General features: G+C 51.5%; 1 protein-coding gene across 2 annotated transcripts in view; it reads right to left on the bottom strand.

Annotated features, from left to right (window-relative positions):
- Positions 1-1,338: 1,338 nt before the first annotated feature.
- The window catches only part of dchs1a (dachsous cadherin-related 1a), an 85,010-nt gene continuing 58,776 nt past the window's right edge, over positions 1,339-27,572 (bottom strand). Inside the window, exons 3-21 of one of the 2 annotated variants that reach the window (XM_027017956.3) lie at positions 27,382-27,570; positions 26,230-26,461; positions 25,620-25,856; positions 24,165-25,181; positions 23,326-23,513; positions 23,043-23,139; positions 22,705-22,862; positions 19,595-20,444; positions 17,449-17,688; positions 15,340-15,465; positions 10,223-10,432; positions 9,091-9,957; positions 8,474-8,587; positions 8,129-8,340; positions 7,655-7,806; positions 7,418-7,548; positions 6,775-7,061; positions 6,361-6,499; positions 1,339-6,230 (exon numbers count right to left, since the gene is read on the bottom strand). In XM_027017956.3, the coding sequence (XP_026873757.3) occupies positions 3,637-6,230; positions 6,361-6,499; positions 6,775-7,061; positions 7,418-7,548; positions 7,655-7,806; positions 8,129-8,340; positions 8,474-8,587; positions 9,091-9,957; positions 10,223-10,432; positions 15,340-15,465; positions 17,449-17,688; positions 19,595-20,444; positions 22,705-22,862; positions 23,043-23,139; positions 23,326-23,513; positions 24,165-25,181; positions 25,620-25,856; positions 26,230-26,461; positions 27,382-27,570 (8,040 nt within the window). In that variant the 3' untranslated portion in view covers positions 1,339-3,636. The remainder of the gene's footprint in view (positions 6,231-6,360; positions 6,500-6,774; positions 7,062-7,417; positions 7,549-7,654; positions 7,807-8,128; positions 8,341-8,473; positions 8,588-9,090; positions 9,958-10,222; positions 10,433-15,339; positions 15,466-17,448; positions 17,689-19,594; positions 20,445-22,704; positions 22,863-23,042; positions 23,140-23,325; positions 23,514-24,164; positions 25,182-25,619; positions 25,857-26,229; positions 26,462-27,381; positions 27,571-27,572) is intronic. The other variant, XM_081700097.1, reaches the window with a different exon arrangement.

Here is a 27,572-nt window from a genome sequence, read left to right as displayed (position 1 = left end):
ACGGTGGTGTCACCAATTTAATTCCAGATACCTTTGGCTTCATGCATCGTCAACGCAACGCCACTATAGGGGTGCTGGGACCAATATCAAATTACACAAATGACTGTCCCTGCCCATGACTCATACACTAATCGCATCCAACGTCCTGTTTTCCACGGCTTAAGACACCTCTGATTTAAAGCTTTCTTTGCCTGCTTGGAGAAGTAACGACAACATCCAAAGCAAGCAGCTAAATCAACCCGCTCTCTCTCTCATCTTCTCTGGAGCACTGTACCGAAGGTCCTTCCCACTTAACACTTCCTATGCAGGTTTTGAGAGGACAGTTAGAAGGACAGATGTGTAGACCTACATACATTTGGTTCAAGAAACTGGAAATATGTCATTATCTAAAACTGGTATTCTTTTCTTGTTGCCTCCACCATCAAACCCAGGCTACAAATATCAGACAGCTCATGCAGGGTATGTGTGCTTCTTTGGGGAATGTTTGTTTGTTTTGTTTTTTTTTGTTTTGTTTTCTTTTTTAATTTTTTTGACACACACTATAAATCTGCATCAGTTTGTCAACCATGTTGAAGCTCCATCTTGAATCCATTTCATGTTTCGTTTGGCTGCACCGCTCACCGCTGACACTCGGGTTCATTCGCAGGCTTAACCACTTACCCATCTTCCACGAGCGGCTTCAAAGGTCAGATGCCTCCTGCCGTTTTAGACCATTAGAATGGATTAGATATGCTAGGCTTTTGCCTTCCGGTTCAAATGAGGCCCTGATTCAATTCAAAAGCAAAACAGTCTCGTATAGCGAACATTAACATCAACCAACTCTATAAGGTACATCTGTATGAGGTAAATCTGTTGAGATAATAGTCACACATACCAAACTTGGGAGTCCTGTGAAGGTTTAAAAAAATTTTTTTTTTAACAAAATAAACAAACAAACAAACAAACAAACCTGTAGCTTCATATACTTTATGCTGTTCTTTTTAATCAGCAACAGCTCTCATGAATAAAGAATCAAGTTGTAATAAACAGATCAACTGGATGTTACTTAAAATTACGGATAATATTTTAATCAGGCACTTTACCAAATACAGTACAAATGTACTCTGGTCCATAAGGGTTAGGGTATGGCTGGAAATAATTGTAATGAAATGTTCAGTGAGACCTGGTTAACATTTACAAAGGACATTTACAAACAACTGCCATCAAATGACCTTTGGACTATTACGTAAAAAGACTGGACAAATGACAAGCTCCATCCTAGACATCAATACTATTCAAAGGGCAGCAGAACATGAACTTTTATGGTGAACTTTACAGTGAATACAATTCAACGGAACGTAAACAAGTATACATTTATTTTCCTCAGATACAGCATAGATATTGCGGATCCTGAACTTCACAGTCGATTGGATTCAGACGTTACTTGTTACGGGCCTATCTATGGGCCACCTACACCAATGCAGTACCGGCACAAGAGCAGAGCACATGCTGTCATACACAAATATACACAAACGTTCTCGGGCGGAAACACTGGTACTACCGAACAAGCTGATCTATAACACTGTTAGTCAGGGAGAGTGTCCTAAAAGACTCGAGCTTATTGAAAACCAAACACAAAATGTATTTAATGGAAAATCTTCAGTGGACAGTAAATGCGTATACATACGGCATATGTACAATTGTACCTATGAACCTTTGCAGCCTGTAAAAACAGAGAAACATCATGTCAAAAGCAAGCCAATGAAAGAAAAACAAAACAAAACATGGCAAGCGATCCACAGGTTGCAGGCATCTGAAATAAAAGGCAATCTTGTGTTCCAACACACTGTTAATACTGCTCACATGACAACATTTAGCATACGGGTCACTGTGATATATTTTCCACTGAAAAAGGCAGGAAGTATGTGTAAGACGCTTTGGCAACAAACATTCACAAACATCAAGGAAGAAAAGACAAAAAGGGAATGCAGTACATTCGTGTCACTGGGCAGACAGATTCTGTAAAATGTGTGAAGTCTCCTCGACATCAGTCTGAGCAGCATTTGTCCATATATCCGAATCCTCCAGGAAGTAAACACAGAAAGAGCTGTTAAAATCAAAACTGCACTTGAACAAATGGAAGGAATCATCACAAATCTTCAGGAGGCTGTTGTATAAATCTGGCAAAGACTAAAGCCATGAGGAAAGTTGATATATCCTCATTAGGCAATGATACGGGTGATTGCTATTTCATGTAGCTCATGATGAAGGATAACCGTTGTAATTTGATTTGAATACAGGACCACAGTGTTTTCTGCGCACCAACATCCAGTTAGTTTTTTCACAAAGTCTCAAGGTTATACGGAACTGGTGTATCGTTCTGGCGTACTCAGAAATGGCACCTCACTTCAACTGCAAACAAGTAATTCTAAAGCAATACACTTGTTTGCACTGTTTACAAGTGCAATGCACATTATCACATGAACGACATGCAAAGTAAAATTGATCAGTGTGCTGCAACAGGTAGCCATGAGAAAGGACAGAAGTCAAAGTTTTCATTTTAATGTACTGACTGTGGAATCCTCAATGGCTCCTTGTTACTCAAGTTTTCTTAACAATTGGAGACTGAGATAAAGGTCTGCCTATTTAACGCGTATATCAACAGGCCACCTGGCATTGGCCGATTATGTCCCACCCACGATTACCGCTATTGGCAGAGGCAGGAATTTAACTGATGGCTCACGAATACAGAAATGGAGTACAAGTGCTGTTGTTCAGCGTGTCTCCTGCAAGAGTTCACCATGATGGAGCCTCGCCTCCGATCCCCAGCTTGATGCACTGAGCTCAAACGCTCACCATGGATGTCTGGGAAAGAATGTCTGGGATGAAAACCGCAGTCTTTGCTAAAATGCAAAGATTTGAAAGTATCAGTGTACTCATGTATTTATAAGCTGCTTTGTGCTTCCGTTAGCCTGGTAAGCCACGTGTGCCTATTAGATGAGCAAAGAGCAGCATGTTAAAAGATACCTGTGAGCGCTGTTAAGGTTTTTTTTAACGACAAAATATTTCATAGTATGTTATATATGGACAACCAGTAAACACAACCAGTTTTTTATAAATATTGTCAAAACAATCAAAAGTTATTTATAATACTGATGAACGAAGTAAGAGCTTCATTGTGAACACTGTTAGAACACTTTAGAATGGCACATGTAAACTAGATGAACTAGAACAAACTTACTATTACACTCACATATATACAAATAAAAATGTATAAGTTTCAGAGGTTATGACAACTTTTGACATAAGTAATGCCATTTTCTAGTTCAAAGACCACAAACACAAGTACAAAAATATATAATACAAAAGTGTCCTCCTCTTACAAAATATTGACATCAAACTTAGCTCTCTGTAGAATGTGCAAATGTGGGCAATTAAACATGTCACTTGCTATTTTCATGGAGAGAGTGTTTGAGAAGCCATTCTGGCTTCAGCATGGTAACATGATCTGTAGTCAGCATGGTAACGTTGCATCCTCAACTCTCTGGCCAGCAGTGAGGCAACATGACATTTCACATGACATCATGACCACATTGTCATGCACAGGGTCCTGAGTCAGGCGGGACGCTTTTAGAGCAGTGCAAGGCTTTAAAGGGGTTAAATCCGAAGCTCGGCCTCTTCACTGTGCTCTAGGGAGTGTTCAGTTGTGCTGGTACTAGGAGCAGATGGGCCCTGGCTTATCCCAAACGGGGAGATGGCTGGGGAACATGCAGCCAATGGGGACAGGGATGGTGAGAAACTTGGCGACATGGCTACTGAAGAGCCATCATGGCTAATGGGAGATCGTTTCAAGGACAGTTGGGGAAGAGTTCGTCCTACCGCAGGTTTTGGAAGGACAGTTTTGGCCCCAGGATGGGCTACAGACGTGATTAAAGGAGGGGGGTCAATTCTGAGCTTGGGATCCATCTTTGCCTTGGGCTGAAATGGCCGGCGTGGGTTAACTGGGGCGTTCTCGTCTTTCAGCCGGGCAATTTCAGTAAAGACGTTAGCCAACGGCTGGAACTGTGGGCACCAGTTTAGGAGGTAGTCCCAGTTGTAGCTACCTCTCAGTTCCTCATCACTGGCCACAATAGCTGTGAGAGAGCCAGCCACTATGGGTTTCCCATCCTCTGGGAAAGTGTAGTCTTTCGGCTGTGAAATGTTAAGCCCTCTTCCTACCCCTAGATATCCGCCACCCTCATCCCGATACATTGGGGTCTGGCCTGCCAGCAGAGTTCCACCTATGCTTCCTATCTTTTTTCCTTTAAACCACTGGTGTGCATCCATACCAGGCTCACCAGAGATGTCGGAAAGCTGGTCGGCATCTTGCTGGATCCCGGAATCAGGCCCTCGGGCAGCTATGTGCTCCTGTATGGAGGATGAAATGCTGGAGACCCGTGGATATTCATTAATCATGCGGATTTCGTCATCCTCCGCCGCCTCTGCGTCAGCCGAACCACGTCCACTGGAGTGAGAGGGGTCCAGCGACCCCCCTCGAGTGTAGGGTCCACCTCCTCCCCCGCCCTGGACTGCCGCATATCCAGGAAGAGTTTGGTGATAGAGTTTTTCACTTCTGTGGACTTTTGCTTCATCCAGAGTCTCTAGTACTGTACCAGAGGTCACAATTCTACGATGAGCCTCTTGGTACTTCTTCCTACGAGAGCGCAAGAAGAACAGCACTGCAGCCACTATGATCAAGACCATTATAACTGCCAAGGAAGTGGCTATGACACCAACTAGCAGCATGTTCACGTCTGTAGTTAGACCAAAGGCCGTGTGAGTGATATCAATGGTAACCTGGGCAGTGCCTACGCGAGAACTCTCCAGTGGGCTGTGTGCTATCACTTTTAGAGTCATCTGACGGATGTCTCTCTTAGACCTGCTCGCATGTCGGCCATTGGCATCCAACTTCAGGGAGACCATTCCTGTGGATATGTTGACATCAAAGTAAGGGGAGCTCTCAGCCAGGCTGTACAGGACGATGCCGTCCACACCTCCGTCCTCGTCGCTGGCAAGCACTTGCCCGATGTTCTGCCCTTTTTTCGCTCCCTGGGGCACGTGGAAAGAGAAATGCGAGCTGGTGAACACGGGGTCATACTCATCTTCCCCGGTCACGTACACCTTAACTGTGGCGGTTGCGGAGTAGTTGCCTGCGTCCATCGCCACGGCGACGAAGTGGAACGAGTTCATCTTCTCAAAGTCAAAACTCGAGCGGGCTCGCACCTCTCCAGAGGTCTGGTTTACCACGAATGATTCCTTGCCACTTCCTGACTTATCCATTATGTAGTATCTCAGTTGGCCAAACGCTCCTGTATCTTGATCGATGGCATACAGCGTGGTGACTAGTGTGTTCTGGGCCAGGTTCTCTCGAACGCTTGCTGTCAGTGTTTTGAGAGGAAAAACAGGTCGATTGTCATTCACGTCCTTCACCTCAACCGTAACAGGAGCGAGAGCAAAGAGCCCTTGCCCATCTGAAGCTTTCACGATAAGCATGTGAGACGATTGTCGCTCACTGTCCAGAGACCTTCGCAGGTGGAGCGCACCGGTCCGTTGGTCCAACAAGAAGAGCTCGCTCTCATCTCCAGAGCTGATGGAATACTGGACCTGTCCGTTAGGGGCAGAATCTGGGTCTAGAGCAGACAAGCAAAGTATTTCTGTGCTGGTTTCTGTCCCTTCGCTCAGGACAATGCTGTACTCTGCCTTGCTGAAGGCTGGCGGGTTGTCGTTGGTGTCCGTTATTGTGATCAGGACGGAAGTGGTCGAGCTTCGTTGCGGTATTCCTCGATCGGAGGCCACGATAGTGAGATTGTAAGTTGGCACAGCTTCAAAATCAAGCCTGTCCGCTAAGATCAGTGTTCCAGCTATTTGAAATCCATGGCCTTCATGGAAGCTTACACTGCTATCGATTTGGAAGGCATTGCCGATGTTTCCGCTAGCGATAGCAAAGTCGAAACCACAGTTGTCCCGGGACAGGTCCTTGTCAGCAGCTTCCAGGGTGAGGATGGTGGATCCAGGGAGCTCATTCTCCGACAGTGCAGCTCTGTACTCCATTTGGTGGAACAGAGGGGCATTATCGTTGACATCAGACATGTGCACTTGCACTGTGGCGAGAGAAGTCAGCGGCGGCGTTCCACCATCGCTGGCCTCGACCACCACCAGGAAGGATGGGCAGTCAGAGTCAAACTCCACCCTCTGGTTGATGAAGAGTGTGCCTGCATGGAAACAACACACCGAAGTAGGCAAAATTTAAAAAACGCTATTTCTGCCGTGAGTCCCAAAGACGTAAGGACATACACAAACACAGTAGCAATGTTTGGGCTTATGAAAGTAAACAACTATTACCATTGCTTGGGTTGATGTAGAACATGTCTCGCGTTGACACAACTCTGTACGTGACCTTGCCATTTTCCCCAGAGTCCTGGTCAGTAGCAGTCACAGTAATAACAGAACTACCAGCTGGAGAGTGCTCTGCAAGGGTCACCTGAGGAGCAAACAAACACTTTATTCTAGACTGTCAAAACAACAACAAAAAAGGGCATTGAATCAAGATGGGAAAACAAAATTTGTTGTCATAACAAGTTCACAAGTTACAAGAACTAAGGCAAATCAGCTAAACTACTCTGTCCAAATAATCCCTACCTAAAGTTCAAATACCCTTGTGAAGAAAAACAATCCAATCAAATCAAATTTGCCTATAAAGAAACATCACTATTTGGGCGCCTGGTGACGTAAATCTCTGTGTGTAATCTCTCTCACCTGGTAAAGGTCCCGTGTGAATGCTGGGCTGTTATCATTCACGTCCTCCACCAGTACAGTTAAATTGGCCTCGCTCTGGTGCACGGAGTCCGATGTTTTGATGGTCACAGTGTACCATGTCCTCTCCTCGTAGTCCAGTGTGGCTGTCAGGGAGATCCCGCCTCCATACCGGTGTATTCCAAACTTGCCTTGAGAGTCAGAATCCAGGTACAGGGAGTAGGACAGGGCAGGGCCAGAGTCCACGTCATTCCCGGTCACCTGGGTAATCACTGTCCCGATCAGTGTGTCTGGAGGGAACAAAGCCATGTTCAGATCTTAAAACTGGATTATCTTGATTATCTATATCTATGTTGGATTATCTATATGGATTAGAATGGTCAACGCTGTACATGAGGATTACAGCTTCCCCCCCTTAGGCTGCCTTGCGTGAGTATTTGTTTTTAATTTTCACAATCCTGGGAAAATTCGATACTACATCCCTTTGACAGGATGTGATCAGTGAGAGCTTCGAGGGAGAGGCAGTAATTGTAATTGAGTTGATCTTTCAGCACTATTAGCCTGGCTGTTTGCCCACCACAGTGCAGAGTGCCTAGAGTTCGCTGATAACATCAGTGGTACTGAGTTCACCCAGCAGTCAACTCACTCTCAGGGACCCGAACTTCGCGTGGGACTGGGATAGTGGGACGGTTGTCGTTCAGATCTACTATGATAACGGTGAGAGTGGCAGAGCCTGCCAGTCGAGGGCTGCCCCTGTCCGTTGCCATAACAACCAGCCTGCAGACATGAAAATCGAAAAAAAAAAACAAAAAAACAGAAGAATGGGTTATTTATGGGTGTAATAACGGGTGGATCTTCGATGAAAGAGAATATGGAGCAATACTTAGTCTGCGTCCAGATTTCTCTGTCCATTATGGCGGCCGTGGAGATGCTGCCTGTGAGGGGGTTGACTTTGAACAGGCCACTCATGGACGACGACCTGATGGAATAGGTCACCTGGCCGTTCTGACCCTGGTCGAGGTCATCCGCCAGCACCTGAGGAAATTACCGGCCAAATTTGGAATGAAAATACTTGCCGATTTGCAACAGCTGCTCCAGTGTAACGTGAAACCCAGAGCAATATTGGGCTTGGAATGCTCCTTTTTTGGAGGAGGAAAAAAGAGGGAAATGTTTGTGGCTGCAGGGAACTGCTGGGACTATATTTTAATCACGGTTAATGAAAACACAGAAGGGAAAGGTAAACTGCTGGCCTGTGTTGAAACTGTTCCATTAAAGGGCATAGGGTATTTCACTCCACGGTTTCACACTTTTGCAAAAGTCCACCATTATGAAAACACTGGGAGCATGGCTACTGCACCTGAATGATGGGGAAATCATATCCTTGGGCCTCACGGACATAAGCAATGTAATTGTGTAGCTGGAAGCGTGGCAAGTTGTCGTTGACATCCTGCAGGATCAGGTTAACTGCCATGAAGGAGCTAGAGGATGCAGTTTCAGCCTTGACCACTAGGCGGAGTCGAGGGGTCTCTTCAAAATCCAGCCCTTCGGAACTCTCCACCCAGATGTCGCCTGAGAAGATATACAACTAAGTGAAACGGTCAGCATCCGTTTGATCATAGTTGACCACGTTGTTTTTTTTAAATACTTATACTTACTTTTATAAAAAGTCGATTTAGTTTGCAAACTGGATCTACATTCTGACCTGTGGCGGAGCCAATGCTGAAAGACTGCCGCGTGTTGCCACTGAAGATGCTGTAAGCGATGCCACTGTGCGAGCCATCAGGGTACTGGGCCTGGATCTTCACTACTGCAGTTCCTATAGGAACCACGACACCAATCAACTCTGTTACACAACACCTGGACGTCTCGTACAAAACACGGCGCTGGTGTGAGTTAAAACTTTATGTGACAAATTTAATGATTTGACTCACTGATGTCTCAGGAATTACAACTGATATCAAATGAATCAGTTCAGTTAAATATTGCAAGGGTGGGAATATACTGTATCATTCCTCTCAGTCACTGAAAAGTAAAGACCAATTCATTATGTTTTAAATATGTATGTGCGTTTAATTTTTGTATGCACGTAAGGGCAGTTTGCTGTCCTGTCCCAGACTGGTGACATAGCTGTATGACAGCAGAGAGATGAACAACTCTGGCAAAAATGCCAATGACAAAATACCGGGTAAAGGTACCAAATTACCTCCATATTACACGTCTGTGTGGTCCGAGTATATTACCAACTCTTTTGATTCAACCCCAGCCTAAACAGGAAATGCAAAGATGAACCCAGCTCTGACCCAAGCGTCAGTGGCATACCTTTGGCCGCGTTTTCCTGCAGGCTGACGTCCTTGGAGGTGCGGGCAAAGCGGATCCCCCTGTAGCTCTGCTCCCGAACGTAGACCACCACCACCCCGATCGAAGACTGCGGTGGGCTCCCCTGATCCATTGCCTGAACGATCAGTGTCCGCTGGCCCTGGGTCAGGCTGTGGAGCATCTCGGTGGCTTGGATGTCCCCGGTCAGCGAGTTGATGGTGAAGCCTTTGACAGGGCTGGCGAAGCGATAGAACACTGAACCATTGGCGCCGAAGTCCCTGTCCTCGGCGCGCATGGTGGCTAGGACCCGGCGGCTGGCCGCGCCGCTGCCGGAGACGTTGCAAACGAGGGGGTCCGTGATGAAGTAGGGCGCGTTATCGTTCACATCAACGACGTGCACCGTCACCTGGACCGAAGCGTTGCGGGGATGCGCTGGGGAGGAGTCTACGGCGTACAGCTGGAAACTGTAGGTCGCCGCCTTCTCCCGGTCCAGAACGGAGGCCGTGATGATGCGACCGGCGTGTTGGTCCACAGTGAACATGCCTCGCGACTCTCGGCTCAGGAAATAGAGCACCTGGCCATTGGGTCCCTCGTCCCGGTCTGTGGCGGTCACCTCCAGGATGAAAGAGCCCTCGGGGGCGTCCTCGGCGACCTCCACCGCGTAGCTGCTGCTGGCGAACGTAGGGCTGTTGTCGTTAAGGTCCAGAACTGTGATGTCCAGTGTGACCGAGCTGCTGAGGGCAGGGGTGCCCAGATCTCGGGCCTCCACGCTCAGGGTGTACCGGCCTTTCTTCTCCCTGTCCAAAGCTCTAGAGGTGGACAGCACGCCAGACTTCCTGTCCAAGTGGAAATCACCCGAAGGGTCTCCATCTTACAAAAGACGAGAATTAAAACAAGCATGAAATGACCAGGCTTTAGGCCTAATAGTATTTCAAATGGTTATTCATTACACAAGGCACCTTTAATGAATGCATTACAAAATTTGAGACAGGCGCTGTCAGTTTTCATTTCACAGCCCCCACAGTCCATGTTTTATGAACCCAGAATGAGCGGAAAATGCGTGAAAACGGCAGCGCTTGCAAACAACTGCCAGCCCAGTGTGAAACACTCCGGCCGCCAGGACAGCAGTTCTCACCAGTGATCTTGTACTGTACCAGGCCCCCGGCCCCTGCATCCAGGTCCCTGGCCCTCAGGGTGAACAGGGACACAGAATCCTGGTTCTCCGGCACCTCCAGGCTGTAGTACACCCTCCCGAAGGCGGGTCTGTGGTCGTTCTGGTCAAGCACAGTGATGTGCACCGTGGTCTTCGCAAAATTAGGAGGAGAGCCGCCGTCTTTGGCGTACACTGTTTGAGAGACACGAAGGTTTTTTTTCTTTCCTCCATCATTGCCGAAAGCCAATTTTCTGCAACAGTCCCTTTCAGTTGTGTTATGACATTTAATTGGCACTGCTGAATACATTTGTAATCATAAACCAAGCAATTATATGCCAGTTTAGCAACTGGGAGAAGAAGAAGAAGCCTGTTTGTCCCCCATTGTAATACATGGCAGAAAGCTGCTTGTTCTTGAAGTGGGCAGTACCTCTCACAGTGGGGTGTACCTGTCACATTGAGCTCTACCTGTCATGGTGGGGTGTACCTGTTGAGGGGTGGTGTACCTGTTGAGGGGTGGTGTACCTGTTGAGGTGGGGCGTACCTGACAGAGTGGGCTGTACCTGTCACGGTGGGGTGTACCTGTCGAGGTGGGGTGTACCTGTTGAGGGGGGGTGTACTTGCCAAGGTGGGGTGTACCTGTTGAGGGGGGGGTGTACCTGTCGAGGGGGGGTGTACTTGCCAAGGTAGGGTGTACCTGTCACAGTGGGGTGTACCTATTGAGGTGGGGTGTACCTGTTACAGTGGGGTGTACCTGTCATGGTGGGGTGTACCTGTTGAGGGGGGGTGTACCTGTTGAGGGGGGGTGTACTTGCCAAGGTGGGGTGTACCTGTCACAGTAGGGTGTACCTGTCGAGGGGGGGTGTACCTGTCGAGGTGGGGTGTACCTGTTGAGGGGGGGGTGTACTTGTCGAGGTGGGGTGTACCTGTTGAGCGGGGGTGTACTTGCCAAGGTGGGGTGTGCCTGTCACAGTGGGGTGTACCTGTCGAGGTGGGGTGTACCTATTGAGGTGGGGTGTACCTGTTACAGTGGGGTATCCCTATCATGGTGGGGTGTACCTGTCACAGTAGGGTGTACCTGTTGAGGGGGGTGTACCTATCGAGGGGGGGTGTACCTGACACAGTGGGCTGTACCTGTCGAGGGGGGGTGTACCTGTCGAGGTGGGATGTACCTGTTGAGGGGGGTGTACTTGCCAAGGTGGGGTGTACCTGTCACAGTAGGGTGTACCTGTCGAGGGGGGGTGTACCTGTCGAGGTGGGGTGTACCTGTTGAGGGGGGGTGTACTTGCCAAGGTGGGGTGTACCTGTTGAGGGGGGTGTACCTGTCGAGGTGGGGTCTACCTGTTGAGGGGGGGTGTACTTGCCAAGGTGGGGTGTACCTGTCACAGTAGGGTGTACCTGTCGAGGTGGGGTGTACCTGTCGAGGTGGGGTGTACCTGTTGGGGGGGGGGGGTACCTGTCGAGGGGGGGTGTACCTGACACAGTGGGCTGTACCTGTCACGGTGGGGTGTACCTGTCACAGTGGGGTGTACTTGTTGAGGGGGGGTGTACCTGCCAAGGTGGAGTGTGCCTGTCATGGTGGGGTGTACCTGTTGAGGGGGGGGTGTACTTGTCAAGGTGGGGTGTACCTGTCACAGTAGGGTGTACCTGTCGAGGGGGGGTGTACCTGTCGAGGTGTGGTGTACTTGTCGAGGGGGGGTGTACCTGACACAGTGGGGTGTACCTGTTGAGGTGGGGTGTACCTGTTGAGGGGGGGTGTACCTGCCAAGGTGGAGTGTACCTGTCGAGGTGGGGTGTACCTATTGAGGTGGGGTGTACCTGTTACAGTGGGGTGTACCTGTCATGGTGGGGTGTACCTGTCACAGTAGGGTGTACCTGTTGAGGGGGGTGTACCTGTCGAGGTGGGGTGTACCTGTTGAGGGGGGGTGTACTTGCCAAGGTGGGGTGTACCTGTCACAGTAGGGTGTACCTGTCGAGGGGGGGTGTACCTGTCGAGGTGGGGTGTACCTGTTGAGGGGGGGGGGTACCTGTCGAGGGGGGGTGTACCTGACACAGTGGGCTGTACCTGTCACGGTGGGGTGTACCTGTCACAGTGGGGTGTACCTGTTGAGGAGGGGTGTACCTGCCAAGGTGGAGTGTGCCTGTCATGGTGGGGTGTACCTCTTGAGGGGGGGTGTACTTGTCAAGGTGGGGTGTACCTGTCACAGTAGGGTGTACCTGTCGAGGGGGGGTGTACCTGTCGAGGTGGGGTGTACCTGTCGAGGTGGGGTGTACCTGTTGGGGGGGGGTACCTGTCGAGGGGGGGTGTACCTGACACAGTGGGCTGTACCTGTCACGGTGGGGTGTACATGTCACAGTGGGGTGTACCTGTTGAGGTGGGGTGTACCTGTTGAGGGGGGGTGTACCTGCCAAGGTGGAGTGTGCCTGTCATGGTGGGGTGTACCTGTTGAGGGGGGGTGTACTTGTCAAGGTGGGGTGTACCTGTCACAGTAGGGTGTACCTGTCGAGGGGGGGTGTACCTGTCGAGGTGGGATGTACCTGTTGAGGGGGGTGTACTTGCCAAGGTGGGGTGTACCTGTCACAGTAGGGTGTACCTGTCGAGGGGGGGTGCACCTGACGAGGTGGTGTGTACCTGTTGAGGTGGGGGTGTACCTGACACAGTGGGCTGTACCTGTCGAGGTGGGGTGTACCTGTTGAGGTGGGGTGTACCAGTTGAGGGGGGGTGTACCTGTCGAGGTGGGGTGTACCTGTTGAGGTGGGGTGTACCTGCCAAGGTGGGGTGTACCTGTTGAGGGGGGGTGTACCTGTTGGGTGGGGGTGTACCTGCCAAGGTGGGGTGTACCTGTTGAGGGGGGATGTACTTGTCGAGTGGGGGTGTACCAGTCGAGGTGGGGTGTACCTGTTGAGGGGGAGGTGTACCTGTCGAGGGGGGGTGTACCTGTCACAGTGGGGTGTACCTGTCGAGGTGGGGTGTACCTGTTGGGGGGGGGTGTACCTGTCGAGGGGGGATGTACCTGTTGAGGTGGGGTGTACCTGACACAATGGGTGTACCTGTCACGGTGGGGTGTACCTGTCACAGTGGGGTGTACCTGTCGAGGTGGGGTGTACCTGTTGAGGTGTGGTGTACCTGTCACAGTGGGCTGTACCTGTCATGGTGGGGTGTACCTGTTGAGGGGGGTGTACCTGCCAAGGTGGGGTGTACCTGTCACAGTAGGGTGTACCTGTTGAGGGGGGTGTACCTGTCGAGGTGGGGTGTACCTGTTGAGGGGGGGTGTACTTGCCAAGGTGGGGTGTACCTGTCACAGTAGGGTGTACCTGTGGAGGGGGGGGTGTACCTGTCGAGGTGGGGTGTACCTGTTGAGGGGGGGTGTACCTGTCGAGGTGGGGTGTACCTGTTGAGGGGGGATGTGCTTGTCAAGGTGGGGTGTACCTGTTGAGGTGGGGTGTACCTGACACAGTGGGCTGTACCTGTCACGGTGGGGTGTACCTGTCACAGTGGGGTGTACCTGTCGAGGTGGGGTGTACCTGTTGAGGTGGGGTGTACCTGTCACAGTGGGCTGTACCTGTCATGGTGGGGTGTACCTGTTGAGGGGGGTGTACCTGCCAAGGTGGGGTGTACCTGTCACAGTAGGGTGTACCTGTTGAGGGGGGTGTACCTGTCGAGGTGGGGTGTACCTGTTGAGGGGGAGTGTACTTGCCAAGGTGGGGTGTACCTGTCACAGTAGGGTGTACCTGTCGAGGGGGGGGTGTACCTGTCGAGGTGGGGTGTACCTGTTGAGGGGGGGTGTACCTGTCGAGGTGGGGTGTACCTGTTGAGGGGGGATGTACTTGTCAAGGTGGGGTGTACCTGTTGAGGTGGGGTGTACCTGACACAGTGGGCTGTACCTGTCACGGTGGGGTGTATCTGTCACAGTGGGGTGTACCTGTCGAGGTGGGGTGTACCTGTCACAGTGGGCTGTACCTGTCATGGTGGGGTGTACCTGTTGAGGGGGGTGTACCTGCCAAGGTGGGGTGTACCTGTCACAGTAGGGTGTACCTGTCGAGGGGGGGGTGTACCTGTCGAGGTGGGGTGTACCTGTTGAGGGGGGGTGTACCTGTCGAGGTGGGGTGTACCTGTTGAGGGGGGGTGTACCTGTCGAGGTGGGGTGTACCTGTTGAGGGGGGATGTACTTGTCAAGGTGGGGTGTACCTGTTGAGGTGGGGTGTACCTGACACAGTGGGCTGTACCTGTCACGGTGGGGTGTATCTGTTGAGGTGGGGTGTACTTGTCGAGGTGGGATGTACTTATTGAGGGGGGGGCGTGTACCTGTTGAGAGGGGTTGTATTTGCCAAGGTGGGGTGTAACTGTCACAGTGGGGTGTACCTGTCGAGGGGGGTGTACCTATCGAGGTGGGGTGTACCTGTGGAGGTGGGGTGTACCTGTTGAGGTGGGGTGTACCTCACACAGTGGGCTGTACCTGTCACGGTGGGGTGTACCTATCATGGTGGAGTGTACCTGTCGAGGGGGGGTGTACCTGTTGAGGGGGAGGTGTACCTGTCGAGGGGGGGTGTACCTGTCACAGTGGGGTGTACCTGTCGAGGTGGGGTGTACCTGTTGAGGGGGGGGGTACCTGTCGAGGGGGGGTGTACCTGACACAGTGGGCTGTACCTGTCACGGTGGGGTGTACCTGTCACAGTGGGGTGTACCTGTTGAGGAGGGGTGTACCTGCCAAGGTGGAGTGTGCCTGTCATGGTGGGGTGTACCTCTTGAGGGGGGGTGTACTTGTCAAGGTGGGGTGTACCTGTCACAGTAGGGTGTACCTGTCGAGGGGGGGTGTACCTGTCGAGGTGGGGTGTACCTGTCGAGGTGGGGTGTACCTGTTGGGGGGGGGTACCTGTCGAGGGGGGGTGTACCTGACACAGTGGGCTGTACCTGTCACGGTGGGGTGTACCTGTCACAGTGGGGTGTACCTGTTGAGGTGGGGTGTACCTGTTGAGGGGGGGTGTACCTGCCAAGGTGGAGTGTGCCTGTCATGGTGGGGTGTACCTCTTGAGGGGGGCTGTACCTGTCACGGTGGGGTGTACCTATCATGGTGGAGTGTACCTGTCGAGGGGGGGTGTACCTGTCATGGTGTAATCCTCCTGGGTCTCTCTGTCCAGCACTTTGTTGGTTGTGATAACACCTGTCACTGGGTGGATGCTGAAAGCATCCTGTGTTATGCCTCCATAAGAGACAAAGCCATTGCTCCCTGTGGGAGCACATAAAACATCAAAAAGAAATGAAACACTTAGAAAAGGAAAGAAAGATACTTCGATAACCCATACAGGCCTGTGAGTGTGTGTGTGTGCGTGTATGTGTGTGTGTGTGTGCGTGTGTGTGTGTGTGTGTGTGTGTATGTGTGTGTGCGCGTATGTATGCATGCATATACCTGTGTGTGAGTGTGTGTGTGCGCGCGCACGCGTGTGTGTGTGTGTGTGCGTGTATGTGTGTGTGTGTGTGCGTGTGTGTGTGTGTGTGTGTGTGTGTATGTGTGTGTGCGCGTATGTATGCATGCATATACCTGTGTGTGAATGTGTGAGTGTGTGTGTGTGCGTGCACGCGTGTGTGTGTGTGTGTGTGTGTGTTGGGTGTGTGTGTGTGTGTGTGTGTGTATGTGTGTGTGCGCGTATGTATGCATGCATATACCTGTGTGTGAGTGTGTGAGTGTGTGTGTGCGCGCGCACGCGTGTGTGTGTGTGTGTGCGTGTATGTGTGTGTGTGTGTGTGTGTGTGTGTGTGTGTGCGTGTGTGTGTGTGTGTATGTGTGTGTGCGCGTATGTATGCATGCATATACCTGTGTGTGAATGTGTGAGTGTGTGTGTGTGCGTGCACGCGTGTGTGTGTGTGTGTGTTGGGTGTGTTTGTGTATGTGTGTGTGTATGTTTGTGTGTGTTGGGTGTGTTTGTGTGTGTCTGTGTGTGTGTGTTGGGTGTGTTTGTGTGTGTCTGTCTGTGTGTGTGTGTGTGTGTGTACCTGGTTGTGTGTGTGTGTGTGTGTGTGTGTGTGTGTGTGTGTGTACCTGGTTGTGTATGTGTGTGTGTGAGTGTGTGTGTGTGTGTGAGTGTGTGTGTGTGTATACCTGGTTGTGTGTGTGTGTGTGTGTGTGTACCTGGTTGTGTATGTGTGTGTGTGAGTGTGTGTGTGTGTGTGTACCTGTGTGTGGGTGTGTGTTTCTTTGTCTGTGTATATGTAGGACGCATCCCTTTCTTTCAGTGCTAACTCTAAACACTATCTCCATCACATTAAACACATCTCTAACCGGAGGAAAACACACCGCTCTCATGAGACTGTGTGCACAACGCACAATTGGCTTTTCTCACGCAATGGGTAAACACACTGCCTTTTTTCTTCTTCTTCTTCTAAAATTTGTTTGTAGTTTATTTTGCTGTCTAAGCGGTTGGCACTGGGCGCCCTCCCCCTGGTGTTCGGATGCCAGATTGCGTGCTAAGGGCACGCGGTCTGGCCGAGCGTCACCTGTGTTCGCCACTAACAACTCCAGGGGAGTCCGGTAATAATCCCTCTGTTTTATGTGCTCTTGTGTAAAGCCGTAAGAATGCAACCCCCACCCTACACACACACAGCCCAGAACCACCAACTCTCTGACATCACCACAGTTAAAACCACCCACATATGGTCGGCCTGGCCTAAAATGACACAGAGGCGAAAGGGAAAATCATACTCATAACCCGAAATGTCACGTCCTTTTTTGGGCCGGTGGGTTGTTTGTTTGTTTTAGAGTTCTGACAGAAGCACTGCGACCTGCCCAGGTGCGGAGAGGGTTAAGCAGACAGTAGTAGAGTTAAGCGCTCCAACAGATGGTGTGGTTCAAGCCAAAGTGTGAAAACATGTGAAAGGAATCAGAAATGACGCTGAACTCTGATCCTGAGCTTATGTTTCACTCAGCTATGCTAACTTATGTTCAACTTATGTTTACATTTTGTCACTGCACACAATGCCCTTAAATTCCACAAATTCATTTGATAATAGTGAAAAAGTGCTTTTGTAAGGACCACATCTGCATTTATCAGCATTTATCAGCTGCTTCTATTCAAAGGGAGTTACAAGTTTATCAGTATGGCTGTATACATGCGCTGTTACGTTAACAGGCATGTATATGAGGTGCTGAACCAAGGCTACACCTACCACGGCACTTCCAGACTGCTTCAGGCAGCTTTGAGTACTTGGTTCCTACCTTGGTCCAGGTCTGAAGCCGACACGACCAGCACGGTGGCTCCTGCAGGCTGGTTCTCAGTGACAAAAGCCTCGTAGGCACTCTCCTGGAAGAACGGCACCTCGTCGTTCACGTCGATCACCTGCACGGTCAGCTGCTGGACACTGGTCATCTGGGGCACCCCGTGGTCCTCCGCCAGGACGGTCAGGTTGAAGTGGGTCTGCTCCTCGCTGTCGAGTGGCTTGAGGACAGACAGTGCCCCTGTCGGACAGACGCGGACAACGAAGATCTCTTCAGTGCATTACAAACCCCAAACTGCTGTTTTAACGGACCTTTAAAAAAAAAAAAAGAGTTAGTGTAATGTTTCTTTCCTGCAACTTGAAGCATAAACGTTTTTTCCCCGAAAGCTGATTCACGTTCGCACTCGAGCACGTTTACACTCTCTCGCCCACATGCGTTCACAACACAGACACACACACACACACACACACCCTTACAGTCATGCACACATGCTTACTGGGATGGCAGCGGGCCCTCGGGTGTGCCACATCCATAAAGTTAAGCACACGCGGGCCAGTGGCAAGGAATTACAAAAAAAACCAAACAAACAACCAACCAAACAAACCTCAAAGAACCTTCCCTTCCCAGAGCCTTACCTACCTGAACGCAAATGATTCAGGCGCGGCAAAGAGCCCAGACTATCTGCCTGCAGTTTATGAGTTCTTTCCACTGCAGAAAACAATTGCCGCAGGGAGGGGGTGGGTAGAAAACCCTATGCCCCATGCCCGCCGTACCCTGCCAAAATGATGCCCCCGTTGCCTCCACGCCTGCCTGCCATGGGCGTAAAACCCCTTCACCACGCCCCTTTTGCCAGTGGAGAGTGGGTCAGTGGCGGCAGGGTCAGTTCTGGTTCTGGGCTCTGTGGCCACACCGGGACGAGCGCTTGGGGAACCGCCTCCCTGGCGAGGAGCGAAGCGAACGCGCACTGCTGCCATATTTGAGGAGAGCAATTGGACTTGCTAAGCTCACACGCGTCTCATGTAACCAGAACAGAAGCTTCCGGAACAGAGAAGCGCATGCCGTACTGGAAATAGTCTGCAGCATGATGGGCCACGATGTCTCTCTGCTCTCTGTTCTGTGTTACAGTAAAGAACAAACACAGCCTTATGCACATGCAGGCACACACAGACAAAGAAACACACACACACACATACACACACACACACACACACACAGGTACAACCATACATACACACACGCACACACGCACACACACGTGCACATCCCACACAACACCCACCCACACACACACACACACACACACACACACACAGGTACAACCACACACACGTGCAAATACACACACGCACACAGGTACATTCACACACACACACACACACACACACACACACACACACACACAGATACTCACAAGTACACACGCACACACACACACACACACACACACACACAAGAATATAAGCACACATACACACTAATATACAGAGGTACACACACACACACACACACACACATATACGCACAGACAAACACAAACAAACACACAGACGCATGATGAACGCTAACAGTCTTGGCAGAGCAAGTCAGCTGACGAGAGAAGAGTGTGCGGAGGTTGAGCTTGAGTTCTGCAGTTATGGCCAGGAAGGCGGAGCCATGAGCAGAGCTGTGAATGGAGAGGAGTGGCCAGCTATGCCCCCAGCAGGGGCTCTAGCGAAACTCCATTGGTCAACGGCCAGAACGGGACCCGACAGAACAGCCACTGCGCAAGACATCTGGCTTCAAAACGTCCTGCACTACAAGAGAACAGTGCCGCAAAGCCTGTTGAAACGGGATTTCACTTAGATTTGAATCCATCTCAAGATCTCCTAGGTTTATGAATAATATGAATAGATTTGACTTAATTAAGATATGAAACGATATGCTAATTAGCCAAGTGTCGGAAAATGAGAGAGTATCACAAGCGTCACTGGAGTGTTAATCAGCAGATCTGAATTAATCCTCACAGGACTCCCTCGGGTCCAATTAACACCAATCACAGTAAAATTAGGCTTTATCATTCAAGGCTGGCGTAACGATTGCTGTATTAATGACACGGTAACGTTGAAATGCACCTGTGCCGTATAAGCTAGGTTGGACTGAGTCTCACCGGTATTTGGACTGAGGCTGAACTTGCCCTCGGCATTGCCATCCCAGATGCGGTAGGACACCCGGCCGTTCTCTCCCCGGTCAGGGTCCTGGGCCATCACGTGAAGCAGCACAAAGCCCACCGGCTGGTCCTCCATCACACCCACCATGCCGGGCGACGTGAACGAGGGGGCGTTGTCGTTCACATCCGTCACGAACACCTGGGCGGTGACAGTGGAGCAGCGCCGCCGGCTCGCGTCGGCGGGCGAGTCGGTGGCTTGGACCACCAGCATGAGGGAGGAGGCGCTCTCGTGGTCCAGCGTCTGGCCCAGAGACAGGACTCCGGTGCTGGGGTCGAGATGCAGAAGGTCCGGGGTTCCGGGCCACTGCCGGATAATGGAATAGGTGAGGTCACTGTTAGGGCCGCTCCCGTCCTTGTCTGTGGCCCGGAAGGTGTGGATCGGAGATCCTGGCTCCGTGTCCTCGGGCACCACTATAGTGACTGGGTCCTCTGGGAACTCTGGCGAATGGTCGTTGCTGTCCTGGACGTTGACTTCCAGAGTGACAAAGTGGCTTTTGGGCAGCGGCGTGGAGAAGTCGTCCACCTCGATCTGGAGCGTGTAGCGCGGTGCCCTCTCGAAGTCCAGCTCGCGGGCCAGGTACACGTCCCCTGTCTGACGGTCCACCATGAAGGTTCCGTCCCGGTCCGTGCCACCCACCACCGCGTAGGTGACCGTGCCAGCTTCAGGGAGCATCTGACTGTTGGGCGAGCGCACGGAACCCACGACAGAACCCGGCTTGTCTCCCTCCGTCGGGTTCAAGGACACAGACACCACGTTGGCTGCGGACGCCCCTTTGTTGGAGCCGAGGACCTGTTGGCAACAAACGGACAAGATGGAAAATTTTTTAAGAGGTGCCAGCACGATTGAAATGTGTAAAAATTCTGTTCTGCTTTGTGTAACTTGTGATCCAACCACCAGTGGAATCTCACAAACCAGAAACATATTCCTGACCATATTTTTCTTCCCTTTTCACTAGAAAAGAAAAACAATACTTTTAGGCCATTTTGACCAGCTCGACAAACAAGCTTGCTGGTGTTAATCAGAGTTAATCAGATGCCTCCATGACTGCCAGGAAAACCAATGCAGAATTTAAGTAAGCACATTAAGAACGGCATTTCAATTCAGGAAAAAAGGGCATATACTTTAGGAAAAGGGTGATTTTCCTTACACACCCCTTAAACATGACAAAGTCCGCGGTGGTCTATGTTGCACTGTGAGAGCTTTGCATTTCACCGCAGATTCCCACCGATGTTTTAATACTCACGAAAATGAAAGAAAGGGGCTTAAACCAGGCACTCAGGAGCCAGACACGCTCGGAGGATGACATCCGCAAGACCAGATGGGCGGACAGATGGTCCTGACACACACGCGGGTGGAGAAGCAGGCAGACAGACAGCGAGAGGATGTGGTGCTTGTTTGAGTTTTGGGTCTGAGTTTCGCTGCGACAAATAAATCAACATTGGTCAGAAATGTGTCAGTTATGTCTTTGTTGGACAGATGTACTTGGACAGGAAGGAGACAGAGAAGCGTGGTGGTGGGGGGGGTGTAGCAGTGCACGCTAGCCAGACATCTTAGAGCTCACGAACCACGCTAAATTCAGCGCTGGACGGCGGAGCCATCGCACGGCACTGGCAGGGAAGAGACTCGCTGGGATTTGAGGCTTCGTATGAAACCTAATATGACAGTGGAGTGATTAATTCCGCATTAAGTCATAAATTAAGTGCCGGGGACCATTCCAACACAAAATGAACATGCGGTCACGTCCTTTCTGCCTGGCTGGATCGGGAATGAGTGGAAGATTTCTAAAAACGATGACAGCCCAAGCAACGCAGCTTGCTTCAATCCAGAAATGTATCAATCATGGGGCTGAGCCTTTGTTCTGGAACACCGACGGGAAAGTGAAAATATTACAAATGTGTGACGAATTTTCCCAGCATTGGCGAAAAGGAATTTACTACTGCTGACTGTCCAGGCTGTTTCAGTTTCGGTCTTCATTAACGGGCACTGGGACTGGGATGGACTGTTTTTGTCAGTTACTTAGCGCCACTGATATAAAGTGACTTTGATCGGACAGGCAGAGGAGAAGCAAGCGTAAAGAAGAACACTGCAGGCGCCCGGAGTGCCAGGGTGACGAGAGAATCACTCCGTACTCTCCAACACGTCACACGATGGTCTCGCCCTCCAGAAGCTGGAGACGAGAAACCTAGACAAACACAAATCGACGGGAAGCCTTGGGAGATTGGGATGAGCCCGTGGGGAGCCTTTACCCCAACCAAGCACTTAGAGGAGAATTACAGAGTCGAATAAACGCCTGGACTGAAGGATAAGCGCCCTCTGAGCGTTTGCTGCTGAAAACATGGATCACATAAAAGCAGACATGCTCACGTAATACACACACGCACGGACTAAAATATACAGGGTGTAGAAATAACTCCAGGTGAACTTCTCTGGGCAGATGAACAACAGGAAGACAGGAAGCAGGAAAGAGAAATAACTTTGAGAAATAACAAGGATGACTGTGAGAAGAAGAGGTAAATAAACAATAAAAGAGTTTAACAAACAGGTTAATTTAGTGATAGAAAGGTTGATATTAATATTACTGGCACGCTCCAAATGCATTTTCCTTTCAAACCACGACACCCTTGTACATATTTGGTTTGGTCTCTAATGGACAATTCTGTATTTAAAAGCTGAATTGTCAACAGCATATGTGGAATGCGACGTGCTTAATGGATACATACTGCATTCAACACTTAATCCACTTTAGTAATTGTAGGCAGCAACAGGATGTTTACGTTAATTGTAGGCCATTTTAACATGCAACTGTAATCAACCATGCACAGCAAAAAATAAACACAGCTGAATTAACCCCTACAGCTGAATACAGGGAATTTTGGGGGTTGTGTATTGCTGTGGTTCGCTGTGAAATGAAGGACCCGAGACGTCACTTAGAGCAGGTGTGGCAGGCGGCTGTCCTTTAGTGAGGGATACGGGGCGTCAGCAACCGTAACCGGGGTAATGGAGAGGCGGCGAGCGCGATGATGGCGCTGGCCGCGGCGGTGGGGCTGACCTGTATTCTCAGAGTGGCCGTGGAGCTTTGGGGGGGCGAGCCGCGGTCCGTGGCCGTGACGGCGAGGCTGTACTCGGGCCGCTCGGCGTGGGCCAGGGGAGTGGAGGAGTGCAGTTCTCCCGTGACAGGGTGCAGTGAGAAGCGCTCGGACCTGGGACCTGGGACCCACGGGACACACAGACACGAGCACACACACTTGGTAAACCGGACCGTTCCTACGTCATACGCGCACGGCGTGTAACAGGAAAAAACAAACAAACACTTTCAGCCGCATGAGGCATCGATGCTGAATTGATACATTCAGTGGTTTAGTTCCACAGCCGTTACGTACGCCTCACCTGACATCGAGTAGAAGACGGTACTATTTTCTCCCTCGTCGGGGTCTTTAGCGGTCACGGTGCCCAGTAAAAGCCCTGAAGGCTGACCCTCCATCACCTAGGACAGAGACTCTGGTAACTAACGCTACACAGTGGATCCACTGGGCATTACTTAAAAAAACCCCACTTTAAAACACTTTAAAAACGATGTGAAATTGTTTCCCTTTGCACCAGATGTCTCTGAAACTACTTAAAATGACCTACCACCAGAAAACAGGGGCGATTCCCTCTGCTCGCCGCATACCTGTATGAAAAGCTCTCTCCCAGGCCAGGCGGGAGTGAAGGAGGGGGCGTTGTCATTCTCATCCAGCACGGAGATGAAGGCGGTCCCTGTGGCACTGCGCGGGGGAGTCCCGCTGTCCTGCACAACGACCACCAGCTGATAGCTGGACTGATGCTCACGGTCCAGCACCAAGCGAGTGCTTATCTCTCCTGTTGAGAGAAAGGAAGGATGGACGGATGGACGGATGGACAGACGGACGGACGGAGAGGTGAGGAGAAAAGAGAGAGGTGAAGAAAGAGGAACAAAAAGTGAGTTGTGGGTAGGAGTGGACAGCAAGATTGAGTAGGTTGAAAAGGTAAAGAGAAACAAGGGTGGAGGAGAGAAATATATATATATACAGAGAGAGAGAGAGAGAGAGAGAGAGAGCGAGAGAGAGAGAGAGAGAGAGAGAGAGAGAGCGAGAGAGAGAGAGCGAGAGAGAGAGAGAGAGAGAGAGAGAGAGAGAGAGAGAGCGAGAGAGAGAGTTGGAGAATGGAGGCAGACAGCATCAGGAGGCTTTGATCACATTGACGACCCACCCCACCCTGGCTACTCCTCCAGTATGTCCCTGTGCAGCAGTGCTGACAGGTGTGTGAGGCCTGCCAGACGTCTGAGGTGTCCAAGGTCCTCTGCCTTCCGCTGGGATACAACGTGTGGAAACCAGCGGGTCGAGCAGCGTTTATCACGCTCCAGTTTTATTCAGCAGACTCATCCATAATCGCCCAGTGCTGACAGCCCAGATCTGACTGGATCTCTTTCTGTGGGAAGATTAATATCCCTGGACAGCCGAGCTGTCAGGTCGGACCACGTCAGGGCCTCACCTGTGTGGGAGTTGATCTGGAAGTGGCGGTCTGGGTGCAGGAGGCGGTAGACGAGGCGGCTGTTGAGGCCGGCATCGCGGTCCACGGCGGCCAGGCGGCCGAAGCCCGTGCCGGGCAGCAGGTTCTCCTGCACGGCCAGGAAGGCCCGCTCCTGGGCCAGGCGCGGGGCGTTGTCGTTCTCGTCGGTTATGGCCACGCGCACAGTGGCGCTGCCCGTCTTTTTGAGGTGCCCGTGGCCGCTTGTGGCCAGCACGGTGAGCAGGTACACCTCCTTGGCCTCGCGGTCCAGCGCGCCCTTCACGAAGAGCCAGCCGCTGTCAGACACAACGCCGAAGCTCGCCGCGTCGCCATCCGGCCGAAGGTGGTACTGCGGCGGTGACGAGGTGCCCGGCTCCCTGCTGAGAGCGCGCACTTGCAGGAAGTGCGTGTTGAGGGCCGTGCCCTCCTTCAGCTCCACGCGGTAGGTGTGCGTGTCGAACGCAGGCCCTTGGTCGTCGTCCGCCTGCACGTGCACCACCAGCGTGAAGGTGGCGCTCAGCTGCGGCGCACCCATGTCCTTACCCACCACCAGCAGGTCGTAGCGGGGTGTGGTTTCATAGGACAGGCTGGCAATCAGGCGGACATCCCCGGTGCTGCGGTCCACGCTGAAAGTCCTATGCCCGGCACCGGGGAGCAGGTCGAAGGTCACCACGCCGTTGAGGTCGGAATCGCGGTCCTCCGCCTGGATCTTGTGCACTACGGCGCCTGCCCTCATGTCCTCGGACAGGATCAAAGACTCGGAGGACGATGGGAGGAAGACGGGCGCGTTGTCATTGACGTCGGCCACCGTGATGCGCACGCGGGTCTGGCCGAACGCTGGCGGGCTGCCGCTGCGCGCCTGGATCTCCAGCTCCAGAGCGGGCTGGGACTCACGATCCAGCGGAAGGCCGGTCCTCACGACCCCTGTGTCAGGATCCACCGTGAAGTACCCAGTAGGGTCCCCGGAGCTGATGGTGTAGGAGATATCCTTCAAGAGCCCTGGAGAGAGGAAGGGGGGAAAAAGAGGAAATGGCAGAGGGAGAGAAAGAACGTAGGAAAGGGAGAAAGAAAAAGGGGGGAAAAGTGTGTGAGGGTGAGAGAAAACATGGCAAGGAGCCAGAAATATATCAACCCTCAGCCTTTAAGATAGCACTCAGAGGCCAAACCTGTTACCAGTTATTTTTTCATCACGTGACATGATGGAGTGTTTCAACTGTCCAAAGAAAATTGTTAAAAAACTTAAGTAGCGAAATGGAATCTATGATTAATGTTGATTCTAAATGAGGTGTGTACAGTGGCTCCGGGCCTATTTGGGCAAGTGGTGCCGTGCGAGGAAAAGAAGTCCAGACGGTGCTTTTCATCACGTCGGGGCTGGGCCCGGCGTGACGGATAGACCCAGGCCTGCCCTGCGCTCGTCCCATACCGCGGATCACCCACCGGTCTTGGTGCTGGCACGCACGGTGCCCACCCGGGTCCCACGCAGGGCGTCCTCGGGCACAGTGAAGAAGTACTGGGAGCGCTCGAACACGGGCGGCGCCACCAGACCGGCTACGACGCTGATGTTTACGCGGGCGTTGAGCGGGGCAACGAGGCCGCCGCCATCTTGGGCTGAGATCACCATGGGAACGACTGTGTTCGCCTTTCCGTGGAGAGAGCGCGACAGAGAAATTACCCCTGAAAATGACACAGGTAGCATGAGTTTCCAGGCCCAGGAGTCACTGGTCTACCACCAGTGGTCTGCATAACGACTGCCAGTTGCATGCAGTGTGTTTTATGCCCGCTGATCATTTACACTCAAGGCTCTCATTCCTCTCTCGTGTAGCTACATTCCTTTCACAGTACGTTCAGGGTATTCACTGAAAAATTCTCAGTAGTTGCTGAAAAACATGCCTTATGATGAATAACTTAATAACAAGCGCAAAGTTTGAAAAGTTTTGTGTGTTGGTTACACGTGCAAACTTTTTCCGCACGTCACAAAATGTGAACAGATTAGTCATGCCGAGCTGTACTGGCCTGTACCGCCCTGTGGGTGACCCTGTGACCTCACCGGTGTCTTTGTTGAGGGTGAAAAAGGGCGAGCTCCCTCCTGGTGCCGTGTGGTACGTCACCCTGCCATTTTCCCCGGCGTCGGGGTCGTGGGCGGTCACGCGGACCACCGACGTGCCGGGGCTGCTCTGCGTGCTCAGGCTCACGGCGTAGTGTAGGGGATAGAAGGCGGGCCGGTTGTCGTTCACGTCCAACAGGTCCACGCGCACGTAGGCCACGGAGCTCAGGCCTCCCTGAGGACAGACAGCCAGCCCACAGGCACAACACTGCTCATCTGACACTAGCACTTATGTGAAAGCACGCACAGGAGTGTGAACCTGCACTCCCAGCATCCCACAGGGGTTCACGCTGTAGCACTTTATATCTGGGTAAAAAAAGGGTGTAATTTGCCATTATTAAGCGATACTTCACTTTAAGGAGAGCGATATCTTATTGCTATTGTGGCGACTTCTTTGACACTAAATGAAGGTGATTAAATCTGGAAAACTGCACACCTTTGCAAACAGATACATAAGGACATACATTCCCCCTCCACTTTATTAGAAATGCTGTGTACTTTGCACTTACATTCTCGAAAGACCTTATGTGGAGTATACTTACAGACTATTGTCCAAAATACCCAGTCTTCAGAGGCCCTGAGAAGCGACCATGAACAGAAAAGCTGACGCCAGCATTAAACTGGTGTGCAGAACCCTCAAATTTCACACACATTCTACTAAAGCTGAACAGCAGAGTTGAACTGGGACGTTCAGTGTCACCGCCACTATCCAACTGAAAGGTCCGTCAAAAGCTCTTGCGAGTTTGTACTTCAGTCCGGTCGAGTAGAAATGATTGGGAATTAGCGAATGGGGAAAATCTCTCTGGTTCCGTGTTCAAACAGGAACCCTCTAACCAAAACATTTTAGGCACTCGCTGAGGTTCGGAGGGTTTCGGAGCTGGATGGGTGGACTGTCCCCCGGGAAAGAACACCATGTGATAGCTGGAGCAAACATCGTTCCACACTGCCCTGCCCACTTTTCTCAGAAAAAATGTCTTTATAGGCTGCATTTCTGTAACATGGCAGCCAGGAAAAGACATGGAGATCGGCAGCTGTAGGTTAATGGAACTGCACCCTGGGCGGCGCGGGAGTGAACGGTACGAGCGGGTGACTCACCCCGTCCACGGCGGTGACGATGAAGTCGTAGCTGGCTGGGCCCTGGTCGCGGTCAAGGCTGGTACTGGTACAGATCCGTCCGCTGTCTTTGTTAATGGTGAAGTGGGGAGGGATCGGGCTGCCTGACCCTGTCCCCAGGGAATAGGACACAGATCCGAATGAACCGCCATCCGGGTCCCGGGCTATCACCT

The sequence above is a fragment of the Electrophorus electricus genome, chromosome 17 (genome assembly GCF_041902795.1).
Source record: "Electrophorus electricus isolate QZ-2024a chromosome 17, ASM4190279v1, whole genome shotgun sequence".
Classification (NCBI taxonomy): domain Eukaryota; kingdom Metazoa; phylum Chordata; class Actinopteri; order Gymnotiformes; family Gymnotidae; genus Electrophorus; species Electrophorus electricus.
Note: the sequence above shows the minus strand (reverse complement) of the source record. Positions and strands in the feature narration are given on the sequence as shown.